Genomic DNA, 23,649 nt, shown 5'->3' on the forward strand with positions numbered 1-23,649 from the left:
GGTCCAGGTATGCTATATTTCAGATTTTCGCACTTTATCACCTAATAAAGCAGTTCAGGTTAATGATCACTAAAATGTGGGTATAAGATTTTAATTGCAGAACTGTACACTGAAGTTTTTGGCATTTAGCAAGGAATCTCTTTCCAGATATTATTGGTAATTTACGTATCTCATATGTATCTATTACATATATCTTTTTAATAACTTACTAAGACACCAATATAAAAGTACATCAATACATTTATTATTCAATTAAGGATTTTCAAATATTTTTCTATTATTTTAATGACACAGAAAATATGTATATTGATTAATATATAAGATTGAGTAAAAAGTAATTTCGTACTTATTGCATTATTTCAAAGGTTTTATAAGAAGTTTTAAAACCATTGGATTTAGGCAAAGTATGCACTGTTCTGTTAGATAACTTGTTGCTAATAAGAATCCAACTTGATAATGACCTTCTCGTAGAAGCCCTTGTACATATATGAATAAAACCTTCAACCAATTTACACAGGCCTCTATTGAGGCCAAATTTGTACCCCCCAAGTGCTTTGGCCATAGACAAGAACAGGTGGTGGTAGTCACTTGTTGCCAGGTCCGGCCTGTATCATTGATGCATGAAAACTTCCGCTCAGAGATCCCGGAATATGTGTGCACCCTTGCGTTGTCTTGATGATGTGATTTGTCTCCTATTCACCAAAGCTGGCTGCTTCTGCTAGATCGGTAGCTTTTAATTGTCGAGTTTTTCATAGTAGAGGGAAGAACGGAGCCGGAAAATAATCGCTGGAACCACGAACTAAAAGAGTATCTGCTCCGTTTAAATAGCAAATTTTCTTGATTGCTTACGACGCGATTTCCCTTTCAGGCAGTAAAAATGAACAATGTGGCGAATTTCTTCTTTCGAGATCTCCATATTAGACGCAAGATAATTTACGACTGAAGTGGCCGAGTGCAATACTATCTAAGAATAGTTTCTTGTATATAATCATACCTTTACAACGTCTTATCGTATGATCCGATGTGACCAATAATTAACAAGATATACTTAGTTAAGTAAAGAGGGGGGAAATTCGAAATTACTTTTTCTCCAACCTAATATAATTTATAATAGGAATAACACATAAACATGGAAATAGATAAGTATCACAAATTTTTATAAAAATAATCAGGGCATTACAACATCAATTGGATACAAATATTATGTAGTTAATTTTTTACAATTAATACGAGAATATTTTTAAGCAACATTAAAAACCCGACATGATTAAACAAATACTGCAATTAAAACTATCGTATTTTCTGACAATAAGTCCCATCAGATAAAAAATAGAGGATATGTATTGACATCTCATTTTTTTAGAATACACCCTCTTCTCCAGTACTGAGTGGCAAAACATGGAGAAAATTTGCATCTATTGTTATGGAAAAATTAGATTAGAAACAAATGGAGGAAAATTGGTCCACATACATTCGCGTATAGTTTAACAAAGGAACATAGTATTTCGGATATTAATATTTGACCCCCCCAATTGAATTACCAGATTTTTGTACGTACTTGATTTGCAATACGATTTTCAACTACGTTATGGATGTATCGATCATACAAAGACTTTTCTATTTTTGCATGTTCTGTAAATTATTCATCTTTTCTTTTGGGAGCAACTTGTATAATTTGTTGATACAAGCTATAACTAGTATAAAATGTCAAAATGTACACGACGCATATTTATTTATGTGATGTGTACAAGTTGAGATTATCTACAATAATGTATAAATTACAAAAAAAAAAATGATATGAATCACTTTAAATAAATAATAATTTATGATAATTGGATTTTGCGTATATTAATTGGGTAAGTAATTTATTTTTGATAGAAATTATTAATTGATAATTATTCTGTCATACAATAGATCATCCAAGTACCCAAGGTTCCATCACTAATAAAATATACAGTGCTAGTTAATTTTGCCTTAACCAATTTCGCATTAAGACATTTTGCTTTTAAGCCATCTTTTCTCAAGGATATTTGGCCTTAACATATAAATGAATGAAATTTATAGGTTGCTTTTGCTATTTTTGGTTGAAATTGATGTTTTCTTCAAATCATAATATGTATTACTGTAAAACACAATAAATGGTTATTTTCTGCTGAAATAATGATGAAATTATGCTCCAAAATCTCAATGCATACACTAACAAGATCTCACTATCTAATGAATTTGAACCAGAGACAAAATAGGTAATAACATTAGTGCAGTAAAAAAATAAAAAATAAACACAGCAACGATTCGAATAGAAGAATTGCGAATCAATTCTCTGTTATTAATGATAATTAGATATGATGGATTATTCATATTAGAAAAGAGTCAAGGATTACGAACAACCTTAATATGAAGCAAGGGCAAAAGTATATCATTATTCAAACAGAAAGCAAACATTTAATGCTTTTTAATTTAAAAAATTAAAAAATTTACAAATTTATATTTAAAAAATTCTAAGGGAACATCAATTTCAACCAAAAATAAGCAATCCCGACGTATAAACCTCATTTATTTATATATTAAGGCGAAATATCCTTGAGGCAAAATGGTTTAAGTCAAAATATCCTGTGGTAAAATTACTGGTAACTAAAAAATATGCTAAATCAAGCTATTTTATTTAGTATATAAATACAAATTTAAAATATGAAATCATAAATTTTCCTTTTTTTATGAACAATCCTTTTCTTATTATTTCCAGCTCTTATTTAGTTTTTTTTTTGCCACTCAGAAGGAATGATATATGTAGAGATAGCGTCTGTGACGTCACATGCGTACCCTTTATACAAAGATGTTATTTTTTTCAACATAATTCATGTAAAGAAAGAGCATTAAATTATTCAAAAACCCTGCATACTCAAGATTGAAATTGTTCTCCAATTTTTTACAAGCTTCTCGCTTACTACAATATTCTGCCAGCTGGTCGATTAACATTAATTTTATCATTTCATGCTTGAATATAGCTGTATATGTTCTTCAATTATATATGGTGAAACATTTGTAATAATTACTAGTGTGTTGGGGTTTGGCCTAAAAATCCTAGACCAGTCATCAACTGTTATGATTTTTAGTGGACATTATTCATTCAGTCGTATAAAAAAGTTGAGTCTCGACAGCCTCATATAAAAATTTTGTCTATACCGGACCCAAGAAAAACATTTGGCCGTGATTGGTTTAACAAAATAAATGGTCTGGATCAGTCTCATTAAAATTTGGTTTGGAATAAACTTTTAATGAATTCTTGATGACGTCATGTGTCTTTCAAAATAGTGAATATCAAACAATCACTTCTTATAAAGTTAATGTGTCAAATAAATCCTATTTGTACATTTCAAAGGCGGGTAAGGTAAAAATTCGGTTCAAAGATATATACCCAAAAAAATTGGCCAATATATTGAGACCAAAAAAATTGGTCCACCATTTGAAAACGATTAAATTTCATTCTACGGTCTGAAATCGTAGTCTGGACCAATAATCGGTAAATATTTTTTAAGACCAAAACGAAGAAAAAAATGACTATGGACCGTGTTTCAAACTTAATAATTACGTATTAAAAAATAAGACACACAACAAGGTGTTATCAATTGTGATTTGATAAGTTAAATTGTTTAAAATGAATTAAACGGTTACCATAAATAATAAAGTGCATATAAAACTTTGCTGATAATAATGTAGAGTGCACACTATAACTTCATATACAATTTCAAAAAGTTGCAACTTATTGTTCGGAGATTACGGTTTATGAATAATAAATGCTTTGAATATAATTTTGACAAATTCTAAAAATATGCATTCTAGTCTCGCCTTGGTTCAAGCTTTTGGGTTGGCTCACTCGGACATGATTTCATTAAATCCGTTCTAAACTCTTGTCGAGTTGTGGCTGCAATGGGGTGTACAATCGGTGCTCTTTGATCTCGGACATTTATATTAGTATTGTTGTTGCTGTTATGAGACCGGTTGGCTCGACCAGATTTTGGATGGCTACAAAAACCATAAAAATCTTTAAATCTTAAAAAATAGATACAAATTTATATGGAAATCTTACATATGCAAATAACGTCTGCAACAAAGAGGTATGAGTTTCTCTAGCTCGGATCGAAGATTGGTATTGAACCATCCATACAGCACTGGATTTGTAAAAGAAGTGGAGAGGCCCAAAGAGTGACAAAGCCCAAGGAATAAATAATATGTTTCTTGATCCACCTGAAAATATTAGAATGTTTGGTATGATGATAGAGGAATTCCCCGAAGTAATTTCGCCAAATAACATATTGCTGAATGACATTTTGTTGAAAATAATTAAACTACGTTTTCTTGAAATACCGAATGGACTCCAATTTAAACAATAAAATTAAGTTGTTTACAGCCTTAGCATTTCCTTATCATAAAATAAATCAACTATGAGTTCCTATCTAATCATTTCAATTCGTAGAAAAGGTAATCCAACATTTGATCCTTCCAAATAAGAGCAACATAAATGGGAAGCACAAATGCTTGGTTTAACTTCACGAATAATAATCAAATTTATAAATGAAATTGCGGCAAAATCTCATTCGTGATTTTTTATTCATCAATAGTGTTTCAACAAGTTGTCCCCATACAATTTCGTACATTTACAAATTAGTGGAAAGATTACCTCAATCGAATAAAGATCAGTTATAATCAAGTACAAATGAAGAGGTAACCAGGAAATAGCAAAGATAATACTGATAAATGAAAGGACTAAGGTCATTTTACGATTACGTTTCATTTCACGTTCCTTTCGTCTCTCATCACTTTGAAATCCTGAGTTTGCCCTGTAAAATGAAAGTTTATGTTTATAAGTAAAATTGTATATTATTTATAAATCATGCTTCCATGACGATTTTTAAACTTTGTTCATTGTTTTAAAATTTTAGATGATGAATATTCATTTTTAATATATTTTGCAAATATAATGATACAATTTTTACTTTTACGCTGCATGCCGGAGCTTTTCAGATAATTTTATTACAAAATAAGTAGGGTTTTTTCCCCATGTTTACGCAAGAAGTCATAATCTTAAAATAATAGATTTTTGGTTTTGGATGGACCTTTTTTAAACTCCTTGATTTTGAAAAACCTCAGGAAAATATAAGTACATTTTATAGAAACAAACACATTTATTGAATAAATTTATATTTCATGACATGATAGATTAATTATAAGATAATAATAAAATGTAATGATTGGGAGACGTATAACTTGGTCTGTCAAAATTTTTATTTCTTTTCAATTGGTTATAATCTTTATCACTATAGCAAAGTGTGTCTGTCTGCCAAGATCTCATTTTCTAGTGTGTGCTTAAAGTAAATGATTAACTGCAGGATTACTTGATCTAAGAAATAAGTTATAACAATGCAGCTAAAGCTCAGGGCATCATGTTAAAAAAGAAAAGAAAAGTATATATTAGAGTTATATTAAGAGTATTTATTATCTATATTATTAACTGGGTATTTTGAAATTAAAAAATTAAAACTTCTATAAACTTAATTTCAAATATTAATTCCAAAATAAACAGCTATTTTCCAAAAAAAAAAAAAAATTTTAAATTTCAAAAAATTAATTTTAAATATTTAATTTTCTAGTAAATGGTTTCACCCCCGCCGGCCCATCCCTGCAGACGCCTCATATGAAAGCAGGGGTTGCCTGCCCTTTTTACTGTTTGTGGACCCCTAACTAATAATCAAAATAATGCATTCTACTCCTGCTAGGGATTTTCTCTTATACCCTTTCTAGAGGCGGCAAACAATAGGGATCAAGGGACCATTGCCATTACTTTTTTGGACTAAATGTAATAGTTGTATTATAAAATATAAGGTTACGTGTCTTTAACGATACCATGAAAGGATGTATGTGTAGTATATATGGCCCACCCCACTGATAAATACATTATGTTGGCGGTGATTCTTTCTATCCTATATCCTGGTACGGAGTTTTATAATGAGAGTTGTAAAAGATTTGCAAATATACAGTTACTTTTTTGTAATCTGAAGATTTTTTATATTTTCCACAACTGTTATAATAATTCTACAATTAATGAAGATAGAGCATCAAAATATAAAAATAACCACAAGTGCGTGCTCTCATGAATGATGAAGTGGGAGTTATGTTTATGTCCTTTCTTTCGTAGCTGGTCTAATAAAACGTTAGAATGGGTTTTTTTAAATATAAATACCAAATTTTTACAAATATGATTTAAAAAAAGTTACAAAATTGAGGAATAACTTTTTTTTTCTTAGACGAATTTGACAAAAACTTTTTAAAAAAATTGCCATTTCCATAATTTTTATTAAAATTATGGAAAAGATTAAACACTATTAATTTTTTAAAGGCAATTTGAAAACAAGCTTTTAATCCCCTGGGCTTGATTATATTTGATATAAAACTCTCTTGTTTTGCTAGTAATTAATTTGATTTTGATCCTCAATTCTACTCCGAGTCTAACTTTGAGTTTCTGGAATCATGAAATAAGCTCGAATGTGTGTGTACTTATCAAGCATACTTACCTCAAGAAATTAAGAATTTTACCATGAACAATGGGCAAAACAATAAGAGGCATCAAATACTGAAAAAGAAGGATGATGAGAGTAAATGAAGACTTGTAAATTTCCTTTGGAAAGTTTTCAGTACAAATTTCCATTTTTATAGGAAAGTCCATTCCTTCAAGTGTTTGAAAAAACAAGAGTGGTGACGTTACTATAGGTAAGTATAAAATAAATAATTCATCTTGTGAACATAAAAAACATTGAAAAAAATTATAACCTGTGAAAGATATCATCCAAACACCAATGACCACTAGAGTAACTGATATATAAGATTGACTATCTCTTGGATTTGTATTCATAACGGAGAGCCAGCGATCAACTGCTATCACTGTTATTGTGAATGCAGATACAAGAATATTTGTTCCTAAGTAAATACACAAACATCATATAAGTATATGTTTTATTAATGCAGACATTTTCAAACTTGACGGGAGGGGGGGGGACTTATTCATTTGTTCCTGTGGGACCTGAGGTAATGCCAGGGTGATGCAATATAATTTAATCATACACGAAAAATAAATTTTATACAAGTAAAAAAAAAAAAAAAAATCCATACTAATAGTACTTGACGGGTACGTAATAAGTTTTTCTGTATCATATCTGGGTTTCAAAAATTTTTGATTTGAATTTTTGGAATATCCCACCACAAAGAAAAACCCCTTTGTTAAGGTTTAAGACAGCTTTTGAGCAAGAATAAAACCAAGATTAATCTATTACTTGCAAAAAAATTATATTAATATCAATTATTGGGTTTATATTTTATATATGCGGTCATCTATTCCTGAGAAAATGCCATTTTAAGGTTAAAAAACATAAAAATTTTAAGTTTTTGTTTAAAAAGGAAGAAAACCTCAATTGAATAATACTTTTTATGTAGAATGATTTTATTTGAAGCATGAATAATCAGAATTGTATTTAAAAATTATATTTGGTTCTAAATAGTTTAGTTTAATAGCAATATTTGTTTTTAATTATATTAAGGAGATAATAAATAGGTGGTTGATAAATATTATCAACCTATTTATATTTGAATTTATTAAATTTATTTCCTGTAAATAAAATATAATTAATTACCACGGAATTTTAAAAATTTCTGCTTAAAACAAATATATTCAAGTTAATATTGCTGCTGATTAAGACCATAACGAACCAATTTTTCTATTGCATTAAATTTATTAAATAGATATATATTTTTTTAAAGAAAAAATGAAAACATATTTGTTTGATGTTATGCTTGTTATGAAATTCGGAATTCTTTGTTCTTCAAAAAAAATAAATAAAAAAAGGTTCGTAAATAGAGTAAATTTTTTTAGAAATTTGTCTGGAGATTCGTTTGCATATAAATTTGCCGAATAAAAATTGATGTTTAACTAAAATATCCGTCATTTTCTGATTGATTTTACTTTTTTTATTTATTATTATTATTTTATTTTTATTTTTTACAAAACGTCAATTTTTAAGAAGAATTGCCTCAAAACAACGCATTTTGTACATAAGATTTTAGACTCTAACAATACAATACAATAAAGTATTTTCACTTTCCGGAACATTTTATAAAAGAACTTTTACAATATTTGCAAAAATGACCAGTTATCAGGGGTTATTTTTTGATTTTTTGGAGAACATTACTTTCCATAAATTTTTTTGTTTTTGTAAGAAGGATACAATATTGGTAGGTTTGTGTTTTTCTTTTTAATCCCAATAAATGCTATTTTTTTTTTTTTTGCAAAATTATTGCAAAAAAGTTTTTTAAAATTTTATGTGCGACTTATTTATTGACCAAAATAAAAAAATGACTTCTCATCTAGGCAATTTTTTATATATGTATGTGAGCATGTTATTTTTTTATGTTTTTATTATTATCCTTTCACATATATAAAATTCCCACTAAGATCAATGATTTAAATTATAAAAACAAATAACTTGAAAATACAGAGTTTTCTCAAGTTATTTAAAAAAGCTTCAAAGATTCCAAAGTTATTAAAAAGATGGGGTAACAACAGTCTGCTTTCTAAACTAAAATAAAAAAATTGTCCGGTTTAAAAGCTTCTATTGTTTCAATATAACTTGCGATTGTTTGGTTTGGACCTGTAGGAAGAGAAGTTTTTCTTGTTCTACATGCGTAAATAATTGTGAGTGTCTTTGCAACTATCGCCTCGGCTTAAAAATAATTCTCTCCTCTCATTGGAAGAGCAATGAGTCAGTCCGACGCCTTTAGAGTTATGTTAAATATATCGGTAATTATACTCTCCACCATCAACAATAGATGGCTCATTCAATCACAGAAATAAAATAGGTGAAATAAAGACTCTACTATTTCTTTACATAAAAAATATCCACGTTTCTTTTTATTTGACTTGCTGGTGTATGTAGAGGATGTCACCAGCTTGTACCGAAACCACTTTGATGCCCTTGTTGTAAAGGGGTAAATCTTGATTATTCAGACTTTAAATTAATTCGTTTGGTGTTGAAACATTTAAAAATTGAGGAGTCATTTCATATCAAATGAAAGCTTTCAAATATAGTGTTTTTTGAACATTTGAATTGCATTTTATCAGGATTAGATGATTACATATAAAATATAAGCATATATTTGAATTTAAAAAATATTAAGTTAATTTTGTGTAGAATATTGTTTTTTTTCCTAACTCAAAAAATCCTTTATAATTATCAAATAATAATGGCCAAAATACTCAGAAAAAGTTCAAATCAATATTCTTAACGACCAGACATGATAGAGAAAAACTAATTATAGATTCATAATCAACGCGTCAAGTGCTGCAAAAATTGAGTATAGAATTAATAAGATTTTGTAAAAGTCAAACGTGGTTGACTTGTCTAATTAATCCAAAGGAAGACAAATCCATTGTAAATGATTTTTACCCTGAATCACTGGCACCAATTTACAGGCAATCACTCCCATGTGCCAAACACCTCCATATAAAATTTGCAATAGAGTGGGAGGAACACAGAAAACGCTCATGATAATTCCAGACACTGCCAAGTTAAGAATATACACATTTCTTGGATTCCGTGTTTCTCGACTTACTGGAATAAAATAAGAGATTGATAAGAACAGATTTTGATTTAGTTGAAATGATTATTTTTCGTGCTATTACAAATTACATATAAATGATCATACCCTAATTAAATTATGCTACAGTTATCATCTACAAATTTAATGAATATATAACATACGCAAGATGACATAGATGAGAGCTGCATTAAAGGAAATACCCAGTATGAGAATGATTCCATAGAGAAGAATAAAAGCTGTTTGCTCAGGAGGGTTAAAAATTATGGGAGGCGTTGTTGTAATGTTAAAGTTTTTGTAAGTATAATTATAGAGACTATAAAAGCTGTTATTTGATATTTTAGATGAATGCTCAATTCCAAAGAGATCAATGCTTTTCATGTTGTGTCGATCTGGAATCAGATAAAAAATATTTTATTATTTATTTCATTTATTAGAAATTCGTATTTTATATACATATTTGAATATGAAACATAAAAATTAAGTAGAGCATTATTATTTTTTTTTAAAAGACAAGTATGTAGAAGTTCCATTTTATATGCACCTCGCTACATTTATTATATCACTAAACCTTTCATAATAAAAGAAACAAAAACAGTCCCAAAAGCAATTGGTTATAAATAATTAGCCAATTCATTACAACAACATATATAATTATTATTCATTAATGGTTGAAAATCGTTCACAGCTTTTAAGAAGCTAATTATAATTCAACCAATCAAAGTTCAGAACGCTGATTATGAGAAAAGAAGCAGAAACATTGACAGCTGACAACAAAACAAACTGTATATTTATGAGTTAGTTAAGTAACTGATGTATGTAGCTCTAACGGTTCCCGATTCTTAACGGATAAACCTCTAAATTTTAGTGGTTTTGATCCAGTTTTAGCCCTGTTCGACAATTAAAATGGAAATTCAGTTCTTTTTTACCTGAGTTTTTTGTATATATTGTATCTATGCAATACCAGGGACAACTAAAAAGGGTTTAGTCTTGCCTGCTCTTATTAGCAGCATTCGTAATGTAGGGAAAGTCTTTTAATTTTTCTCTAATTTTTAAGAGTTAAATTTTATATTTTGCATAGGTGTAGTATTAATACCAATTTCGGTTTCCATTTAACTATCTTTTCTCAGTTAAGAAGTTCGTGAACAGATTTGAACCCAAGATGTGTGACTTCAATAAATACGACTACACAAGTGCTTAAGTGTGTGTTCGTAGCTTGAACATTAAAATATTTAAATTGTCATGTTATGGGCTGTCAAACAATCAATAAAGTATCTCCACTATGTATATCCATATTTTAAAGTCTTAAATCTGAAAAATGTATATCATTGTAATAATTGATTATTGTATATAATATACTATAAAGATAACTAATTTTCTTTTTGGGAATCGATAATTTTATTTTCAAATTATATTTGTTATTTTAAAGTTATATTGATTTCTTGGTCCGTATAATTAATTATACAGGGATTTCTATCAAAATAAACAAAAACAAATGTCTATTGATCAATAGAAGACTGTTTGATTCTATACAATACAATTAATCGTTTTAATTGATTATAGAAAAAAGTCATGTAAATAGGCCACCTTGACCGAAAAGATAGCTTGATATCTCCAGGTGGCACCTTCAATGATGGTTCATATTTCTTCGAATGAAAATGTGCCTGATTTCTGCTCCTAGTTGTTCTTGAGGTCATTAAAATTATTAACATTCTAAGGGTTCCAAATCGTAGGCATTTGGGCAAGGAACCGAAAATGAACATGGTGACCCTACCAATTCTAACAATATTTTGAAGGACAGCAGCTTATCTGTCATGACGTTCTATTTGATTACTTACAAGCTTCTAAGAATGGAAATAAATAAAGAAAAACACCTCTGCGAATGAAGCAAGGACATAGGCAGGAATTTCTCCGTTTTTTATCCTCAATTTACTGTGAGTTCAACAGTTCCTCAGTGTCTACTTCCTTCATGAGCACACACTCATGTTCCTCCCAAGGAACGAAATAACAATTAGAAAAAACAGATTTAGAAAAAAAAAAAAAACATGGTTGAGGTTGCCAACAACAACAAAACTCACACGTTAAAATTCTTTGGCTATAATTACAGCCCTTTATATTATTCTTGTATGCCTTCATCTAGAGCAGAATTTCTCAATCTGCGAACCACGGTGTAATAGTGCGCCCAAGAGAATAAACAAGACCAAACATTATTGTAGCTTTTGATTAAAAAGTGTAAGAAACACTTAACAAGAGGATGGAATAAAAGTGAGTTTTGATACATGATTATTTTTTCTTCATCTAATTCTGTGCTTTAGTATTTTGTGGTTCGCTTTTTGAAGAGGACAAACTACATACATTTGTGTTCGTTACTGCCTTTAATAAAATTTTCGAACATTGACGAAACCAAAATCCAAGGATGTCTTCTTGGATTGGGTTATGAGACTATACTTTGAGACTTTTGTTACAAAAAAAATCCTAAATTCAAAGGCGTAGATCCAGTGTGGGATATTTTTTATTTGCATCCCTGGCATCGTGCTAGAAACATATGTTATAATGATTTATTACTCCCACACTTATTAGTGATTCAACTATAGCCCCAAGCATTTATTACATCATATGGAAGATCTATAAACTACTTTAGGTATTTTGTTTCAGAATTTTTCTAAGTATTATGATCATTGACATGGTTTCCGAGATGTATAAGTTCGACGTTTCGCATAATTTAGTGTCTTATGCATTATTAAACCTTTAACTTAGGATCTTAACTCACAGATCATCAAATAACCACTTTTTTTTAACCAAGAGAATTTTTGTCTAGTCCAAATGAGTACAAGTCAGTCATTATATTTCTTTTCCACCACTCTATACTTCGATATTTTGCATATAATTTACCGATACAAAAGAAACACTCAAATCGTTGATCCTCTTTATCTTTTTATCAGTGGCTGGATTAATTCTCATTAGGTATATTATTTTCGACAAGAAGTATTTGTTCCAGGTATCGTCCCTCTCTAATGAATTAAAGCTTCTTTCGATATTGATTTGACTGACATTTGGATGTCTTGAAATAAACTTTCAAAATTTTCCCCATTTCCATCCTCATTTAAGATCAGTGTATCTAAAACTTTTATTTCCGTTACTAACTCAAAAGGTACAACATGCTTAGTCCCTGAGCAAGGTCCATTTTTCATTGCCACACATTTTTCTGTATTAATTTGATGAAATTATATGGATTTGTCTTCGTATACTACCTCAAAAATACTATTTAGAAAGTTAGGACACTGTCATATGGTTAGCAGGCACCACTTGATTGGAGATTGAAATGTTGACTTGTAGTCCATTGATTCTGATGTTCAGATTGATTTTGACGCTTAAGAGCTCTTCCATATCTAAAGCATCATGCATCATGTCGTTCTTCCTCTATTAAGATGAAAACAGTATTCTGGACGTTGAATGGGATCCCTATACATACCAATAAGAGGCTTTTGGTACTGGAATACGAATGTTTCAGTGATAGAGATAGAAGAAGTACTTGTAGTATGTGTATTATCACTTTTAAAAACTGCCCACTCTATGATTCATCATAATTTCTTGTCAGACCCCTAAATTGGTAAGTGTGAGATAAGGAAAGATATTTGAGCTCCTTTGTGTTTGAATAACTCAAAGCAGCCCTATGCTTGATTTTTTTTTAAAACTTATCTGTAACTTTTGAAAACAATTCATGGAAAGATAAAACGACTCAAAATTATAATAGTTACGACAGTGTTAAATATTTAGATGACCCACCCCATAACAATTGTCTAAACACTGTGACTCAGAAAGAGGTTCTTTCGCAAGGTTTGAAGGGAATTTTGAGACTACTAAAGAACTCCTTCCAGCAACACCTTGAAAAAAATCCCTAATTTATCCATGAAAATTGGATGACTTCATCTCACCGAACTTTTGGCCTCCAAGCTAGCCGGATCTAAATCCGAACAAAAAACCAAGCAAATCCACCGAAAGTCGGATCAAGAAAAAATTCTAAGATTTGCCGGGGAACCAAGTGGCGAAGGCTCTAACATTTTCATCGTACCGAGACTGTAATTGGGGCTGGAGGTGAATTTATTTAATGAAATAAATCAAATCTATCAAGCTTGCAGAGTCTGTTTTTTTTTTTTTTTTAAATTCTTTTATTTGGTTGGAGAGAAAGTTGCTTTTGAAAAAAAAAATAATAATCGTGGCCCTAATAGCTTGTGCACACTATAGGTGTACTTGTATGTGTGCATATGTATTTTTTAAAGTCCAATAGGCATACCTTTATTTATAATTATGACAAACAAAATCAAACAAACATTCTAACTGAATATAACAAAATCCTTACACATATCTTACAGGGGGTAAAGAAAAAACAATAATAAGAAAAACAACAATAAAAATCACAGCTATTTTCAATTTTTTTTTATAGAAGCACCTAAAAGTCGGAATGAACGATAAATGTCGGAAAAAATAGCTAAAACGTTTAGTTCTTTCCCGATTACACCTTCTAAATTTGTTGGTATTGGTTTTTAGTTACATCTGCAAGAATGTATTATAATCTGCATTTTACTGATGATGGCCTAAACTTTAAAAACCCAAGGAAGATCAGGATCGATGGGCACTACCCAATCCGTTTTTGACGTCAAAACTTGTAGTTTCTCTTCTAATTTTACTTCACGCATTCAAGGAATCTCCCTATTACACTCGTAGAAAATATTTGCTGACATTTCTATTTTTTCCCTACAGAATGTGCAATTCATACTCTCATCCTTGTTATTCGACTTATTCCTATAAATTGTTAAGGTTACAATTTTATAGCAGAGCCATGTTTGCTTTGAGGAAGTAAAAGGGTAGTGTTTGTCTATCGAAAGCAACCCTCGGGAGACATAATTGGAAAACCAACTCCTCATTTATTGGAAGGCTTGAGTTCTCCAGCGTTGGTAATATTGAGGGGTGAATAGTATTCATTCCTTGTATTACGTCTTCGGTTGTAATTAACAGGTTCTTCATGTCCTAGGATCTTCCTAACTTGTAAAATGGGATTATTTTCCAGTACCCACTAAACGTATTTGTAACTTAAAAAAGGTCTAAAGGCGCTTAAAATATGTTTCGCTTAAAGTGCTTCCTTTGGTTTCTTTGCACCTTGACTTTTGACCTTCTCTCTTTTTGCCATGATTATACATCAAATGCTTTCTCTACAAGGGGATTCTTCCAAAAAATGAACAATTTTTGGACGAATTTTTGAGTTCCATATGTATATTTTATCAAGTTTGTTTATAATAAATGGGACTGACACTTCGACTGCTTTGGTAACTATGATTCACATTTTATTCAGGTTTTCGTATGATGCTTGTTCCTCACTATGGCAGTAGCTCACTTTAATACCCAAACTGTGATGCAGAGTCAACGTATGAATACAAACGAAACTCCTCGATAAGTTCATTTCCCATAGATGTAAGTACTTGTGTCTTTGATGGATTAACCTTCAATCCAGATTCCTTTCAGATTTGGACTAACGCCTTTCCTAGTTCTCGTAAAGCAGTTTTCACCTCGTCCCGTAAACCAGCAATAAATACAGAGACGTCGTCAGCGAACAGTATTATCCTCAATGACTTCCTTCTTATTTTAAGACCTTTGATTAATGCATTAGAAATCACTTTTTCATAAAGCAGATTAATGCCTATAATGAACGATGAAGGTGATAGCGAGTCACCCTGCTTGCATCCTCTTCTTTGTTTTTCTTATTGCCAGGCAGATCTAGTATTGAGAAAGATAACTTAAGAATTATTGGCACTTTTGAAATGTAATTTGGAGGTAAACCAGTCTAATATTATTGTTTACAATAAATTTATGGCTCATAGAGTCAAAAACCTTCTCGAAATCAACAAGTATTCATTATTAGTTTTTCTAATCACTCCTATCGCATATAGAAGTGATCTTGGTATGTTCTCTGCGAGTCTTTTTTTTCTATGAAACTCTTTTGAGAGGTGGACATTATATATGGTAAAACTTTCTTTAGACGACTGTTTGAGATACCCGTATTAATTTTGTAAGTTGTTTCATGTAGTGTAATGTGTCTATAGTTATCAATACACAGGGGATCTTTACCTGTTATTGGAATGAGAGTTATAATCCCATTATTCATTAATTTGGGGATCACCCCCTCTTCAAATATCTTAACGAAGACTTCCTTCAGAATGGGGCGGAGAAGTTTTAATTGCGATTTGTAAAACTCAAATGGGATTCCAGAAGGACCTGTAGACTTTTTTTTTTTACAATTATTTATAAAATATTAAATTTCTTCTTTTGTTACTTCATTTTCATTCCCTACTTGCAACGTATCCTTAGAGAAATTTCAATCCTCTTTTCTAACCTCAGGACCATTTCCCCGCCCTGAAGGGAACGTTATAGAATCATTATCATGAGCTGATGTTTTGTTTTCCCCTCAATTTGTCTGCAATGACCATACATTCATAACCTTTGTTCCTCTCCTGGAGAAGAACTTTCTCGTTTACTTCATTTTTTGCCTCATCCAAAAAAGTTTGACAATGACAAACAACCACTTCTGTAAGAACCCTGCCACCTCTCTTTACTAATCTTACATAGAAACTTAAGTTTTTCAAGGTATTGTTGAAGAGAAATTCTCGGAGGCCCTTTCTTTCTTGTCATTGAGTTGACTTGAGTTGATTGACTCGAGTCTATATAGTAGAAATGAAAATAAACAATATAAAAAATGAAAGTGCTACACATGCTCAATTATTCAATTCCAATAATTTTAAACTAACTTAATATATTCAAATATTGATATTTTTATTCGTTGCATTTGATTTTGTTTTTATGGATAAAAAATGTCTTCATTATTAGGATGAGTGAGGATGGGTAATTACAAAAAAAAACATATTTTAATTTATAGGTGTAGAGGTTGATTTAAAGGTAAGATAAAACGACATCTTTTCCCCTACGCTATTCTTGAATTGGCCCTCTCTGAACCTATATGTCCTTCATGTTTGATGATGGTCTTTTTACTTAAGAAGATCAGAGAGTTATTTATCCCCCCCATCTTACCACATACAAATCCATGTTTTATTATCTCTTATCATTTATACTTTTTAGACAAAAGTAAGTAGAGTTATCTTATTTATGAAAGATTCGGTACTTAGTTTTTGGGGAAAATATTATCATACGAGAAAAATATATATATAACATACCAGTTTGATAGTAAATTTTTTTCAAATTTGGATTACAGGCATTGCGCAAAGTTGTCTTCGGGTATGAAATAATCAGGAAAAAATTTCTTGATTCTACGATTTCATCTTCCAGGGGCACATTTTGTTCACAGTTTTTGAAAATTGATAATTTTTCCTTATTTTGAATCTATTTTTTGATAAACCCTTATATACTCGAATTTTGTATGTAATAAAAAATTACTAGATATTTACAAAGTCTACAAATACTATTATATAATTTTTTTCTAAAACAGTTATTTATTCTGCAAAAAAAGGAAAATTGATATCAATTTTGATGATTCCCGTATTAAACGAACCTGTTTTAATGGTTTAAAATAAATAGTTGACGTGTTAATAAATTCAAAGGTTAATTTTATTAAATTTATTCTTAAATCATCAAAATTGGTATTTATTTTCTTCTAAAATAACCGTTTTAGAAAAAAAAATGAGTCAATGGTATTTGTAAACTTTGTATATATCTGGTAATTTTATTATTTTAAAAATATTGTAAACTTATCAAATATATATATATTCAAAATAAGGAAGAATTATCATTTTTCAAACCTTTGACCAAAATGTGCTGCCTGAAGATGAAATTAAGAACAATAACATTTTGTATTGATTATTTTCATATCCTGTAATTGATATTCGAAAAAATTGCCAATCAAACTGGTTTGATTGGCAATCTTAATTTCTCAGAACTATGCACTAAATACATTTCTATCACTGTTAGATATCTCTTTGTTCTTTTTTATATTACATAGACTTATGTATATACACAAGCACACTCAATGTTTTTAAAGAATACTTAATGAGATGTCTCTGCTTAATAGATTTTAAGGTATTAATTCAAGAAGAAAAACAGTCATTTATTCATTCTTATTATTTTTTTTATACAAGAGGTCTTTTTCACATTCTAATAATTATGCTTTTAACATTGAATTTAATTTGTTTATTCGTCAAAATAAATTTATTACATATTAATAAGAAAAAATAACAGTAAAGGTGAGAAAGGGAAGGGATCATAAAATAAAATGAGTTAGTATCTTGGTTGGGAGAATGTTGTAGAATTACTCTAATATTATTCATGCATCTTGAAAATAGCATCTTTTGACGACTCAAAAAACCCGATTGAGTGAAAACTTTTACAACCCCCACGATAAATATTTGACAAAAATCAATAAAATCTAATTTGGGTCTATAAATAGATTAAATTATGATTGATTAGAAAACTACAGCGCCACAAAACTAAAAAAAATAAAATAATGATGTTTAGTGATGATAATCAAGCCAACTCAATAAAAACTGATGTCCAATAGGATTTTTTCTAATTTAACATTCGACTCACCATTTGAGTTGAGTTAAAAAAAATATTGGGTGGAATCTATTGTGGAGTTATTGTTTTGAAAGATGTTTAGGAGGAGTTAATATGATACGGAATGGATTTTACTTTTTAGAAGATGCTCATTGAAGGTTTGGAAGACGGAAATTGAATTGTTGAGTATAAGGGAAAGATATCATGGGTTGAATTTGACCTTAATGAGAACTCTTATTTTCCTTTTCAATGAGCTCAAATTGAATTATCAAGTATGCCTAAGCCCGTTTAGTGTTTGTGGTAAGAATGAACCGCATGGTATGAGTATCATAAATAATTTACGCCTTAGTTTTTGTTATATTTTCAGATTCATTAACTTTCACATTCATAGAACTTAGAACTCAAAGAAATTATTACTGGATCAGTTTCATCAGATTCCTTTATTTATGGGAAGATATTCACTTCATACATATATCACCATCAGAGAAAATCGTCTCATGAAGAACCTGCATAGTATGTACAAGATTTAGAACTCATTAATCTTCAATGATAATAAATAAATCGACATTTGTCAATTTTAATTTATTTCTTAAGTGGTTTCAGTTTACTATTAATACTATTTTCATTAAGTTTTTATTAACTTGGATATCTCATGCATCACTATTTAGTATTTAATGGATCTATTATGAATATATACTTATAAAAAAATTATACAATCAAATGTATCACAAGCTATTGGTATAATATGCTTAATATGTTGTCTGTAAGGGATTCTTTGAGTACACCATTAATCAAATTCCTGAAGCCCAACGTTGAAAAAGAACTAATAATTTTGATCCTCTGTCTGAAACTTTTTAAGAACATGATGATGGTCTTTTGACTTTATCTGAACTGAAGGAAAAACTGGATTTGGATTCCGTTTAAAAAGAAATTTCAGTTATTTGGCTTGAAAATGTAGCTCAATATTTGTCCATAAATATAAACTATGCAGTAATTATGTCTTGTTATAAATAATAGTAAAAATTCAAAAATACAATATATTTATTACTATACAATAACTATCAAACAGAACCAACAAGAAGTTTATAATATATTTTGCTTTTAAAAATGGTATTATCAAAGTATAAAGAAAAAAATCAAAAGTCATTAAGCTCATTTCTGAAGTTAATAAACTAAAATAACTTTACACTATCCTTTTAAATCTTATTTAGCCTATTATAAAACGTTTGTATAATAATTTTATTGGATGTTCAATAATTGGATTCAGTTTGATCATATTAGTTAATTTAAATTCAAAATTTGAATATTAAATGTTAAAATAATGAATTACTTTGGTTCATGTGCTGAAGTCTTTTTACTTTTTGAAGTCAAAATATGAAAACAATATAAATTAAGATAAAATATTAAGTATTTAAAGTTACATTGATATTATACATGGATTTACACAAGAAATGCAGGAAGACAAGATTTTTCTATAACAGAAAAACTAAAGCTGGCCACTAGGAATCCATATCATCTAGGATAATCTTATAGTATGATATCAGTTTATTTTCTTGGGTAAAAAAATAAATTCTATATTATCCCCATATTTCCGTACGCTTATGTTGATAGTGATAAATCTTCTTTGAAAACCTCAGCATGCTTGGTTATAAAGATATCGTAGATATATATTGTAGTTACTAGTATATTCTTTGATAAATCCCTCGTATTATGAAATTAGGAAAAGTAGTTTCCTAGTAATCTTGGAGTCAGAAAGGTCATTTCAATAGATGAGGATACAGTTTGGTGTTTTTCATCTTCCTCTCACGAAAGCCCTTCGTCAAGGAGGGGAATATCTAGCACCCTACACCACTATAAGGAAATACACTTACTGTCTCCGAGAAAAATTGGACATCTTGAATCCCATATGACGACAATGAAGTAAATACTTATCCGTCTCGTGATTTGGCTAATAAATAAGGACTCTTGGCGACTAGCTGCTGTTCATAAATATACTTATTTATTTTTTGCAATTCTCAAATATGTAATTAATGACATTACCTGAGGTCCAAAGCAGTACAACAGTAATAATAAACAATAACCTATGAGTAACTGAAATTCACCCTCTTATTTCAGAGGTTTCGTGGATAATGATAATCCATACTAATATATTTAAATTCAAGTAATTCAAACTTTACCACATTAAGAACTTAACCGAAGGTACGGAATTCTAGACACATGGAAGAATCTCGTTTTAATTTTTCATTTTTTTCCTTACAAGTTAGGTTCTTTGTTCTCTTATTCAGTTTGTTATATTTTTTTATACGTAACAACGAAATTTTGTTCTTCGAGTCATTTGTATAATTTGTATTGAATCCTTGATTATCTACTCCATATCGCGGAATATTCTAATAATCGTGAAGCCAATATTGTCGTGACTGGAATTAAAGGAAGCTTGTAAGAAAATTGATGTAATTTGATTAAACTGACTCCATAATAATAATTACTTTTTTGAACAATTATTGCGTTAATGATAATAATTAATTGAAGAGACAATTATTTTGTCGTAGTTATATAATATATGTACCTAATGAATTTGAAATTATGTTTCAGATATTTTTTATAATGTCAGACTGCTGTTGAGTACCAAATTGTTGCAGTGGATATAAAAACACTCCAAAGGACCCTACTGTGCATCTACACTCTTTCCCTCATGATGAATGCCTAAAAATTCCCTAGCTTAGAGCAATTCCTTGGCAAGCTAGCGGAGTTTACGCACCTTCTAAGAATTCACGAGTTTGCTCTCTTCATTTTCAAGACGATAATTTTGTTATAGAAAGTCGAGATAAGCTCCGGAAGAGTAAAAAAAAAACCAGTTAAAATCGGTGGATATCAATACAAGAATTGATATTTGAAAACTTCTTCTATTTCCATGCTTTTCCCAAATCTTCTAAAGTACTTGTCTAATCACAAACATGAGAGAACGACTAAAAAAACCCTTCATCAGCATGGTTTGCAACTGGAAATCTCAGCATTCTCAAAGAAGAAGAAACTTTCTGGAAAATATACTCTGTGAGTGACTTTGATGATTTATGTTCAAAAGTTACTAATGAAAGACTTCCGGCTAATATCCATTGTAGAAAACAGATAATTGTATTCAATTTTATTGGTTGGAAGGGTCAGAACAAAGCTTCCTTGAAATAATATTCCCTTTTGCTATTCAAATGGATCTGACACATAAGAATATCAAAGTGCATCACAAGATTATTCAACAATGACAGTTGAAGAGAAGATTACTTCTATCAGTAAGCTTCAAAATATATTAGCCTATATGAAATCTCTTAATTCTCCGTCAATGCAAGATACCATTTGCAATGCCTTGAATGATTTTAATAAGCTGATTAAAAACTCGTTATCGGATATTGACTCTCATCAGCGAAAAAAGTGATATTTATATGTGTACAGCTCAATCTGCTTAACTCTCCTGCAACCCTTAGATGTTGTTCACCAAGTTATTTGGCATCATCCCTCGTTTGGCACAATACGAGTCTTGCACTATATCGACAGATGTCCATTGATGTTGTAACTTTACCTTCGCCTAATCACCATAATAAACTGTCTTCTTCATTAACCATCAATATGGGGTTAATATCTTTATCAAGAGAATATAAGATATAAATCATTATCAGATGGCCACAACAAAGTTGTTCTCTTAGTGGATGAAGTTTATACTGCTCAAAGAGTTGAGTTTTTTGGAGGAAAATGGACGGGACAGGAAGGAGGTGAAACAACAAAAACTCTGCTGGTCTTCATGATAAAATCAATATGTTTAAATTACCAAGACACTGTCGCACTTTACCCAATTGTTAACCTAAAATCAGAAACACTATATGACTTAATGCTACAAATAAACAAAGCTTTTTAAAATAGGATTGAATGTTAAAGCTATTTTAATAGGCAATGCAGTCTCAACAGGAAATACTGTTTAAACAAATTCTGTAAAGGATCTTTGAAACCAAGTATATCAAATCCAGCTGCTCCAGATTTTCCTCTCTTTCTTCTCTTTGATAGTTCCCACAATTTCAAAAACTTGTATAACTGTTTTCAAAGGAGAAAAATATTGAGGTGTCCTTATTTCGGTGATATTGATCTCTCATCTCCAAATTTTCAACACGTCTTTGACTTGTATGAGATGGAAAAACATAAGGCCGTCAAAATTGCCCACAAGTTAACCTCAAAAGTAGTATATCCAACACCTATTGAAAAAAAAAACATTTTACTGTCTGACAGCGTTTTCCATGAGGGTCCCATTGCTGCTCTTCAATATTACTCCTCATCACGCCCTACATGGAAAATAATCGGAAACTTTCTCGCCATTCTAAGAACTTATTGGAACATCGTCAATTGCAAGACATCTTTTGCAGGGATTAGAAAAAGGGATACTTCTAAAGAACTGCTTAGTTCAGGACATGAAAATTTGGAGTATCTTACGAAGTTCAATACCTGGGTGAAGCATTGGCAGGAGGAAACAGAAAATCACAAAATGAGTGGCCTAAACGAAACGTTCACTGCAGTGATACAGTCTACTAGTACAGCGTTGAACCTTGATGAATACCTCTTAACAAAGTGTGACTTTAAATGCATTCTTCTTGTGCAAGTACAGAGCGATTTCATTGAATCAAGGTTTACCTGGTACCGTCAGCTCTCTGGAGCCAACAATTATGTTTCTGTTAGACAAGTACTTGAATTCCTTAAAGAAAATAATAATTCTTTAACCTGCCAAATTTGATGTTCCTAATTTGCGAGAAATGAAGGGCATTCATTCAGTAAGTATTGAAGTCCAACATTCCCAAGATATTATTGACCCGTTTAAATCAAAAAATTTGGGATTCATGAATGAAGATGAAATGGTTTATGTGGAAGAAAAAAGTGATGAAGCCCTTCTTTTTGTGATTTATGGATATATTGCCAGGTCACAAATATCAAGTCTCAAATGCAAAGATTGCTTTGGTCTCCTTGTATTTTTAAAAGATTTTGTTTCAGTTACTTTCACTGAATCTGGTAACAAAAATTCCTAAGTCGAACTTTTTGAACAAATAAATGAAGGAAGTTTCTACTCTCCTACAGACTTCTGTCGTTCTCTAGTTAATAAAATGTACATTGCGTATCAACTTATTATGAAAAATGGAAAATCAAAATCGTTGTTTTTCTAATAATGCCAACATTGAGGAATACTATTCTCTCTTATTTGTTTTGAAAAAATTACGACTTCCATAATTATTTAGGTCATAATTGTCCATCTAATCATTACTTTAAAAGCTTATTTAATCACTGTTACATTCAATTACTAAATATTATGGGTAAAAAATATTCAAGAAAACTTAATGATGATATTAATATGAAAAGGTCTGCTGTAAACTCAAAAAAATATGTTAAAGAAACTAGAAAAATAATAAAACTATCTTCTAATCA

At 30.1% G+C, this 23,649-nt stretch overlaps 1 protein-coding gene across 1 annotated transcript in view; it reads right to left on the reverse strand.

Annotated features, from left to right (window-relative positions):
• Window positions 1-222: 222 nt before the first annotated feature.
• LOC121117555 (neuropeptide Y receptor type 2) overlaps window positions 223-23,649 on the reverse strand; it is a 59,538-nt gene continuing 36,111 nt past the window's right edge. The window contains exons 2-8 of the mRNA XM_040712011.2: window positions 9,807-10,034; window positions 9,492-9,656; window positions 6,826-6,972; window positions 6,570-6,759; window positions 4,679-4,838; window positions 4,088-4,245; window positions 223-4,023 (exon numbers count right to left, since the gene is read on the reverse strand). Of these exons, the coding sequence (XP_040567945.1) occupies window positions 3,837-4,023; window positions 4,088-4,245; window positions 4,679-4,838; window positions 6,570-6,759; window positions 6,826-6,972; window positions 9,492-9,656; window positions 9,807-10,023 (1,224 nt within the window). The 5' untranslated portion in view covers window positions 10,024-10,034 and the 3' untranslated portion in view covers window positions 223-3,836. The remainder of the gene's footprint in view (window positions 4,024-4,087; window positions 4,246-4,678; window positions 4,839-6,569; window positions 6,760-6,825; window positions 6,973-9,491; window positions 9,657-9,806; window positions 10,035-23,649) is intronic.

The sequence above is a fragment of the Lepeophtheirus salmonis genome, chromosome 5 (assembly GCF_016086655.4).
Source record: "Lepeophtheirus salmonis chromosome 5, UVic_Lsal_1.4, whole genome shotgun sequence".
NCBI classification, from domain to species: domain Eukaryota; kingdom Metazoa; phylum Arthropoda; class Copepoda; order Siphonostomatoida; family Caligidae; genus Lepeophtheirus; species Lepeophtheirus salmonis.